The sequence below is a fragment of the Crotalus tigris genome, unplaced genomic scaffold (genome assembly GCF_016545835.1).
Source record: "Crotalus tigris isolate CLP2741 ecotype Arizona unplaced genomic scaffold, ASM1654583v1 scf7180000018013.26112, whole genome shotgun sequence".
Taxonomy (NCBI): Eukaryota; Metazoa; Chordata; class Lepidosauria; order Squamata; family Viperidae; genus Crotalus; species Crotalus tigris.
The window spans coordinates 16,494-26,112 of NW_024096776.1; the positions used below are offsets into that span (position 1 = coordinate 16,494).

At 35.2% G+C, this 9,619-nt stretch overlaps 1 protein-coding gene across 1 annotated transcript; it reads left to right on the forward strand.

Annotated features, from left to right (window-relative positions):
* Nucleotides 1-262: 262 nt before the first annotated feature.
* Nucleotides 263-6,189, forward strand: NPS (neuropeptide S; the record flags this gene model as incomplete). The annotated part of the gene is made up of 4 exons (XM_039346569.1): nucleotides 263-344; nucleotides 2,059-2,310; nucleotides 3,385-3,414; nucleotides 5,977-6,189. Coding segments are annotated over 4 exons (577 nt in total), but the record flags the coding sequence as incomplete, so codon positions are not given.
* Between the last annotated feature and the right edge of the window lie 3,430 nt (nucleotides 6,190-9,619).

Sequence of the window (9,619 nt, forward strand, 5' to 3'; positions counted from 1 at the left end):
ATTAGTCAGATATAAATGTGATTCACTGACATTTTTGTTCCCAAAGTCTTAGTATAAAATGATTGTTGAGGAAATGACTCGTGATAAAGATAAGGAATGTAGATGTGCAATTGTGAATTTTTCTTTCCACCTGGAAGTATTATAAAACAGAAAAAAAATCCATGCTCAGGTAGGTGTATTAGATTTCCATCTTTGAAAAATTAACATTCTGCATGAAGCACTTTGTCTTCTGCAAAGTAAATTAATATGTGTTTTCTTATAGTCTCTTCAGGCTATATGCTGTATTAATTATCTGGCTCTCAATAATGAATATGAACGGCTGCTATCCAATTGTTGCATCTATGGTAAGTAAGAACATTTCCGTGGCTATTACTTTTAAAACCATCATGTTAAGCTATTTTAAATACCAGTATTCTCAAATGTGTTAATCCTCTTTATGTAACTCGTAATACATCTTTACAGGTATCTTGCTTTATTAAGCTTTTTTTTTTGCATTGCTGTAAAAATTGTACTAATCTTGCACTTATCGATTTCCATCAGTTTAGATTATAGTCACTTTATCTGTTCTAGTGACTGAAGCATGAAACTGGGAATTAAGATATTTAGTACTATATACTTGTTTTGCTACTGTTTGTTTTTTACTTTTTGGGTATATCTAACTTTGCAATCCTATTTAAATTTTTAGTCAATACTCTTTCAACAAGACTTTTTCCCATATACAATATGTGTACATTTAAAACTATAAAATCAAACTATAATATTAAGTGATTAGGTTCCTATAAAAATGTTGAAATGTTCTAATTTGGGTGGGTTGCAGATAAAATTCCTGCCAAAAAGGAATGATTACCTACACATATTGAATATATGATGAGTTTTCAAAAATGAAATACTATATAAAGTTATGTTGATACTAATATAAACAATCAAAATGATTCTGGGAATACAGCACATCACTGGGTATTATTTGCTAATCTTACAAGTCTACATTTGTGGATTTAAACTTCAAATAATAATTAATATAACATTCCTAGTTCTTTCCCAAATGGATTCAAATTATTATATACAGTCATGACGTTCAGAAAACATAAACATTATATTGACTTGCTTTCAATTGTTTAAAATTCATAGATTTATTCAGTATCAAAGCCTTCCTGCTTGCTTCGGATTGACACCAGTATAGCTGGTCTTATAACAGGTTTCAGTAGCAGAGTACCAATTTTCAGTGTAATGAAATCTAAATTACGCCATTTGTGCCAATGGTTATAAAAATACATGGGATGTTCCAATCACTACCTCTGCCCCATATCAACTTTTTCTCACACTTCCTGCCAATTGTCAACGAGAAAATGTGTTGATCCTCTCTTCATGATGCACCCTTGTTTTCAGTGGGTGATACAAGTATATTTCCAGGGACAACCATGGGGTGCCTTGTTAAAAAAAAAAAGGTAGTTACAACAATATGATCAAAAGCCTTTTTTATATGAGTTGTGCATGGTGACATAAGGTACAGTATACTTAAGTGTGATTTTAATGCAAGAAAATTGGAGATCACGTGCATTAATTTTTCAAATAGTTGCTATTTAGCACAATTCAAATAGTATAACAACTTTTCATCTGTAATGTAGTTGATAAGGAATAGAGCAACAGTGAGGCCAAATCCCTAGAAATATGTTTATTAGGTCTAGTCCTCATGCAGTAGATACAATTTATCTGAAACACAGTGTGTTTCTTTGGATACAGAGTGAAATAAGGAAATTATCCATGAATAAAAAGAAATCATCACTAAAAAGCATAAACCTTATTCAGGATGGTCATAAATACTTTGGAACTTCCAATTAGAACAATTTTTATGATAATTATGTTCTGCTTGTTTCATCATTTCCCATTACTATAAAACTTAATCTAGAATTCCTTGCTGTCTCCAGGCATGTATACTATTATAACAAAATAGTTTCTTTAGGGAGGTTGATCACTCATTTCATACAGAATCTAATTACACAGGCAACAAAGATTGAATTTTGCATTGCTGTTTTCTGCTAAATATTTTTGTCCTTTGAGATGAAGTCATGTTTAAGAGATGGCATCACAGAAAAGAAGGCTTATAACTCAAATGTAACAGAAAATGGTTTGTATGTAAAAGTCCCAGATTTAATCCTTGGCATCTCCTGGAGATACAGGGAAAGGCTCCTTTATCTGAAGGCTAAGCTAGAAATTATATCGATTGCTATTTTTATACACATGTTGGAAAAATGTCAGTGGCATATTGACATGTACATGAAAAAATTCAGGATCAGAGCAAAGGATGTTCCTGTAAAAATAAGTGTAAAATAAAAAACAATAATCCAAATCCCAATGGAATATAAGATATATCAAGAGTATTCCTACTTAAATAAATAGGCAAAGAAATCCAATATTGTACAGTCTTCCACTTTCTCTAAATAGTGCTACTACACTATGCCTAAAAAATGTAGATGATTCATACATGGGGGAGAGGGAGACAGAAAATATTAGTCATTTGATGCCATTTGGTGGCATTTTACAGCCCAGGGATGGTAGCTACAGGTCCAGTCTAAACAATAAAGACAGTATTTCATAAAGGAAGAAACAAGCAATTAGTTGGAGACAATTTTCTCATGCAAAATTCTAGTTGACTAATAATAAAATAGAAAACAGTATTTAGACACATGGAAATGACAATGCTTAAATGTTACACCACTGGAGCATTTAGCAACAACAAAAGTATTTTTCTTGAGAGTTCAAAATTGGACATTTAGAAAACAAACTGAAGGGCAAACTACTGCTAAATATCCAGTCTGTCTGTGTATTTATGCTGATTTTATGATGCTATCTTAAAATCTAATTACTAGGATAAAAGGCTGCATGCTCCCAATTGAATTGGTTTGTGATGGATTTCATCTTCCCAGGTGGGAACTCTTGCAAGCACGCACAATCAGAAATTTCTCATTTCCAGAACGACCGAATTTCCTTTGGGCTAATCGTGGGAAAATGGTTTTAAAATAGGGTCCTCCAAGAATTATTTTGACATAGACCAAATATCTTAACCTAATTTGTTATACTTGAAAAGAAACTCATTTGTTTCATCTTATGGAAATTTATTTACTTATTGAATTCAATTTAGCTCACAATTTTAGATGATATGAAAAGAACATGAGAAGAAGCAACAAAAGCCCAAAAAGAACAGAAGACAAAGAAAAAGGAGCAAGCAAACTCAGCAAACATTTCACTACCTCATATCCAAAAGAGGTAGCCTAAGACCTGGGAGGACAGCCAAGTTTTTATGGCCCTCCAGAAGGTCAACAGGGCAGATGTTCCCTGATCCACACTGTTTAACTGAAGGAACCTGGAATGTACTAATCCTATCAGCTCAGGTCAACCAGGCAGATATCATGGAAAGTAAGTAATCCCTCAAAAAACCCAGGCCCTGCACATGTAGGTGTTTATAGGTCATAACCAGCACATGGAATGGCACCCAAAGCAAACTGGCAACCAGTGCAGCAGAAATGTTCCATGAGCATACCAAGGCATTCTCATCACTGCATACACTGCTGCATTCTGGAGGAATTTGAAGCTTCTGGATGGTCTTCAAAAGTTTGAGACATTGCAATAGTAAAGTCCTAAGGTTACTAGGACACAAGTGACTGTTTAAGGTTAATTCCAATTTATAAAAAAGATTGAAAACTGAAATAGAAATGAAAGAAATTTAGAAACATAAAAGAGCATTTATATTTTAATTAGTAATATGTACTGGCTATTCACATGAATCCACTAATACAACTTTTACACATCAGTTAAATTTTACTTAAACATTTTCTGTTTGGAAGAATTATCCCTCTTTTTTTTTTTTTTTTGACCAGCATTTGAATTCATGATCAAACAACATTCTTGGCAGATATCCTTTCCAGATAAAAATAAAAAAGCATTAAATGCATTTATGACTGTGTTCTTCACATGCACTCCAAAACTTTTAAACTTTTAAATTACTTATACCACAATTATTTGCATTACTTTTCTTCTGCCTGTTAGCAAAGCAGGGTGTTTGACCAAAATGCCTCAGGGAGGAAGAACCTATGAATATGCTATTGGCACAAGGTCCTATACTTTTAAGTTATAAATTTCAGAACTATCTTCAGTGCTATGACAGAGTTAAACCTGGCTCTGCCAACTGAGATGGGGCCCTGATGAGGGCATCTGAATTTGAAGATAGTAGATTAGGAGAAGATACCACTTCCACCCCATTTTTGTAATAGTCTCATTTACCTAATCTTATTAATGTTAATGTTTTAATTTTTAATCCTGAAGGTTTTAAAAAATATTTTAATGTTCTTATCATTTTATATTGTGCTTTTATATTGTTGTAAGCCGCCCAGAGCTGCTTGACAGTGAGATGGGCACCATATAAATGAAATAAATAAATAAAATAAACACCTCCTAATCTCTAAGCATGATGAGTACAACTACCCCAATTGCTTGCCGCATTAACATTGAAGGTGCTTGGGTTTGTGTCCTGGTCATACCTGTCCATGTGTCCTGTTTTACAAAGGATATTCCCTCATTTAATCTCCTGTTTGAGAAATTGCCTGTTCCAACATTTGTTTAAACATCTAAAATGATAAGGAGAAGAAACATAGGCCTGGACCTTGTCTTTCAGGAGGAGTTGGGAAATAGGCTCAGATATACCTGATCATGATCTTCCTCATTTTGAACTTCTAACTAAAGGATGGATGCCAATTGAAAAAAAAATTGTGCATAAGAAGTTGTCATATACAACCAGTTGCTCCTCAGACTGCTGGTGACAAAAGCAGTCCTGCATCATTATGATCCAAGCTCCATCCTTTTATACCTGTGCTGTGGTATCTCATGCATGTAACAAAAGCAACAGCACTTGCCTCATCACAATGATGCAGTACTGCTTTTGTCCAAATTTTGACTAGTCTTGGCAAAATTCTGTGTGCAAAATATATCTTCTCTTTTATCCTTTTCTTCCCTCGTGGGAAAGGAAATGTAAATACTTCCATCTGTTTGTACAATATTGTATATGTTTCTGAGTTGCATTGGAAATACTCTGGCCAGTTCTTGGACAATGCTTAACTACAAACAATCTGTTTCCAGGATCTCATTAAACACTCCTTTTTCTTCCTTCTTGCTTGCACTGCATTCTCAGCAGCCTCCACTGTAACTCAATGCCATGCAACATTTGTCCTTAGGAAACTCATTTTCCTGGTGCATGATTTCCAGGATTTTCAAAATCTGAAGAAGAGACACAAAAAATTGCAGTTTGCCTGGGTCTCCCTGAAATTGAGAGCCAACCTTCCAGGAAAAATTACTTCTTAGTATCTCTTAGCTTTTTGCCTTCCAAGGAGAAGTCCGAATATGGCAACTGGACATGAAAATAATGGTTGCTTTTCCTTCAAAACTCTTGGGCCTCAAATGAAATAATAAATGTTAGGCAGGTATATGTGTATGTGTGTAAGAAAGGGTGTAAATTACTAGTTTTTAATCACAGGAAGTTGTACAGCATGTACACAAATAATACGTATGTCCTGAGCTTTCGGAAATCCTAAAGACAGAGTGGAATGACCCACACAAAAAGTGCCTGTTCTGTATTCACAAGTTGTGGCTATGTGAAGCTGATGTTCCTAGCAATAAGATTATTGCTAGATTATTACTCACATTCCCCACTCCTATCCTGCAACTGTTTTCAAGGAAAGCCAAACAACAGAACATCATTTGCTTACAATATTATTATATTACAATCTGCAATATAGGTAGTCTTTCCAGAAAAAACTGTGCTAGCATTGCCAGATATTAAAACTCAACAGTATCCCTGCTCTAGTGATACTGTAATACACATTCATCTATACCTAAATAGGTTTATCTATGCCTATGCATGTGAGTATGTCTGTCCTACACATATAAATTCGTAACTTATTTTCTCATCTATTTTTTAATCTTCAGAGGAATAATTCCCTTTATATGAATTGCCAGCTGCCCAGGAAATCTGATTGCCTCCTCCTGCTGCTGCTGAATGGCTGCCTAGCCAAGATGGATGGATCTGAAGAACTAGCTTTGTTCAATTCCTTTCTGGAGAATTCTGATATTAAAAGATCCTTTCGAAATGGAGTTGGATCAGGAATTAAAAAAATATCCTTTCGTAGAGCCAAGTCATAAACAGCTGCCTAAAGAAATACTCACAAAGCAGAATCTATAAAGTTAAAATGGATGTGCTTAAAATTGTTTGTGGTGCATGAATGAATCCAATAAAACAAATGCATCAGTTTGTTCATAATGAAAGCAGATGTTTACTTGAAATGGTACTAGCCAAATGAAGCAAATGTGGTCATTCAAAACATTTCTAAGTTAGAATATCATACAATTCTGCATTTATGTAAAAGTGATTTTCAGCTTAATTCCACCTGTTACAAATTTTATCTTTACCCCAAAATTGAGGCCTTCAGGATCTCAAGACGAGATAAAATTTATTTGATCCTCTGATTTCATTTCTACAACAGTCCTATGAAGTTGGTTGTGCTGAACGATAATATAGGGACTTACAGTGAAGTTTATGGTTGCCAGGCTGAACATGGTTTTTTCCCAATTCTAATCCATCCCTCTAACTCAGGGATGTCAAACTGCCAGTCCATGGGCCAGTTACATCATGCAGAGGCTGCGCCCACCCCAGCTCCGGCAATGCAAAAAAAAGTTGTGATATGTCGCGACACATCACGTGATGCAGCAAATTTGACACCCATGCTCTAACTGATTTCACATGAATGGATCTATATGGGGTAGAAAATACAAAGTAAAGGAAGTGAGTTTCCAAAAACTAAGTTTACTATAGGAATAAAAGATTGTGGACCATTCAGTTAGAACATTGATACATGTAGTAGATGTGTCCTCAAAAGTATTTCATGCAGCGTATGAATTTTAACAAATATGTTTTGAATTTTATTTACAAACATTCGGTGGTAGAATAGAAATAATTCTGTTTTTTTCTTTAGGTCTTTTTTTGGGCAGTATAAAAAGAGACCTGGTTAGCTGTAAACTTTATAAACATTGTAGATTTTGTCAACAAGGAAAGGTCATCTGCTAAAATATATTATTTGTGTGACTTTTACCTTGTGGCCATTTCATTAGAGAAATGATACAACAAACACAGCATGGTTGCATAGAGATGTTATGAAAGCATTTATTTGATGTGGCACATTTTGCTACAAAAATATGGAATAATTACTACAATACTTATTGTAAGTGTAAAAAAATTAAATGTTATTGGTAAAAATATTTGGACACTGAAAAATAACATTTGTTTGTTTGGATTCAGTATAATCAATCAATGTTTTATATGTATAAAGAAAATGTATGTGTTTCCTGGACATTTTGATGCGGGAGGGTTGTGGCAAAATGAAAGGACAACAGTTTGTACATTTCTGGTACATTTGAAGTCAGTACAGCAGGATAATACAGTTTTCTGTAATTTGACTATTCAGTTTTAACTAACAACGGCTCTGGAGGTTTATGATAAGACTAGAAATATATACAAAATATATATTAAAGAATTGTTTTCTAATCTTTCAGTTTGACCAACTAGTGATCTGAGGAAACTATCAGTATCTTCCTCTGTTGGTGCAAATCTGTTGAAAGAAAAATCAGACTAACTGAGATGAGAGAGATTCATTCTGATTTATGGATTCATATTTGCCATTACAAAGTACTGCTTTTACCACCCTAGAATTATTTTCTGGCTATATTTAATCCTAATGGGCTACAATTCAAACTCCAAAGGTCAGCTTAACTTTATTTGCCAGTAGTGCTCCTTTTGGGTATGTGTAAAAGTGAGTTAGACAAATAGGTCTGAGGCGTATATATGAGAGATTGATTCAAAGTTATAAGCGTAATGGTCAGCCTAAGAATAAATAAATAAATCCGCTGTCCAAGTAGCATTTAATCAACACTTGTTAAACGGGAGAGTGCTGATTTTCTCCCAACTTCTTTTAACATCAGAGCACATTTGTTCCATTTTAGATATGTTCTTCTTGCAAAGCAGGTATTCCAAATGTTCCCTTCTTTTATGGTTTGGGAGCACAGATAGAGAATATTAGCAAACTGCACTCCTTGTTTTCCATTTACACCATGACTGAGTTCATATTGGCAGTGAGTATATTCTGCTGCCCTTTGAAATCTGTGTTGTAGTTCTTTTATAGAGTAGCTCTAGTAAAGCCATCTCTCTTCTAAAAAGGCATCAGGCGGTCCTGTTTATTTTATAGAAAACATAAAACTCTTCCATTTGGGTTATATTTTACAACTTCATGCTGAGCAGGACCAGAACTTGGCAGATCATGAATATGGCAACCAACCTAGGACATCTCTGCACTGTGAGTATGGACCACCCAACATTTCTGGAGGCCAGGATCACAGGAAGTCATCTTCTTCTCACCCTGTGCCAGTGGTGGGATTTAAATATGTGAACAACCGGTTCTCTGTGTGGATGCCTCTTCCGGAAGTCCATTCTGGGCCTGGGCAACAAAAAATTAGCTACCGGTTCTGCCGAAGTGGTGCGAACCGGCTGAATCCCACCACTGCCCAGAACTCACTGTTGAAGTGACCTCTGCCTATGTCTTCCTGCTCTGAGCTGAAAGTAGTCTTATATATCTGTTCCATATGCCTGCTGAGCTTTCCTTCATTCTTTCTGGTTTGATTAGCATCATTTTTCAGCTGTTCCTCCAGAAAATCTGGTTTTGCTCTATTATATGGCTTTCTCCCTGGTTCAAACCCAGCAGAAACTTTTCTCAAAATTATATTTTTCTTTAGCTGGGCCAGCTGCTTTTCCTCGGGGTCATTTTTGTTTTTAAATAAAGCTGCCAATGCACTTCCTTCCCAGTCCCACCTTCTTGCCAGGTCTCAAGCCAAGGATATTCTGCCCATCAAGCAATTATTGTAACCATTCTACCACTGAGAGAGGCCTGTCATAGAAGCCTCAGCGGATACCCTTGAGGAAAAGCTGAGAGGAAATGCAAGAAAGGAATTTGCATTTTAAGTCTGGTTGTTGAGCTATCTTAGATGTGCATTTTGATGCTTTAACTTCAGATACATAAAATTAAACTTAACTTTGTGTGCATTTAATTTAAAACGACTTTGTATGACTGCATCTCTGTGTTATGCATAATTTATGTATATTATACAGTATAATAAATACAAGAGTGTGTGTATCTGCGCATGCAATTAGAAATGGAAAGGCACAGCAGCAGAGCTATGGGAGGACAGGGTAAGTGGCTCATCCACAAGCACATCTACAGGGTTAAATCATACCCAAGGCCTCAGGAGAATGTTTTAGTAGGATCTTGGTAATTGCTCATTCTTTTTTTAAATAGTATTAAGCCTACTTAGGGGCTTATGAAGTTTTTTTTTCATTTTTGCATTTGTATCCCTTTTTTAAGTTTTCCTTTTTTAAAAAAAATACCAACACTGCTGCAAAATGGCCCTTTCCACCTCAAAATGCTGACTCGATGCACTATTGTTAGATCATTGTACATGGTGTTATTCAAAGCCAAAGATGCACAGAAAGCTGCAGGTCGGTTTAGCTTCCTTAAGAATAGATTGT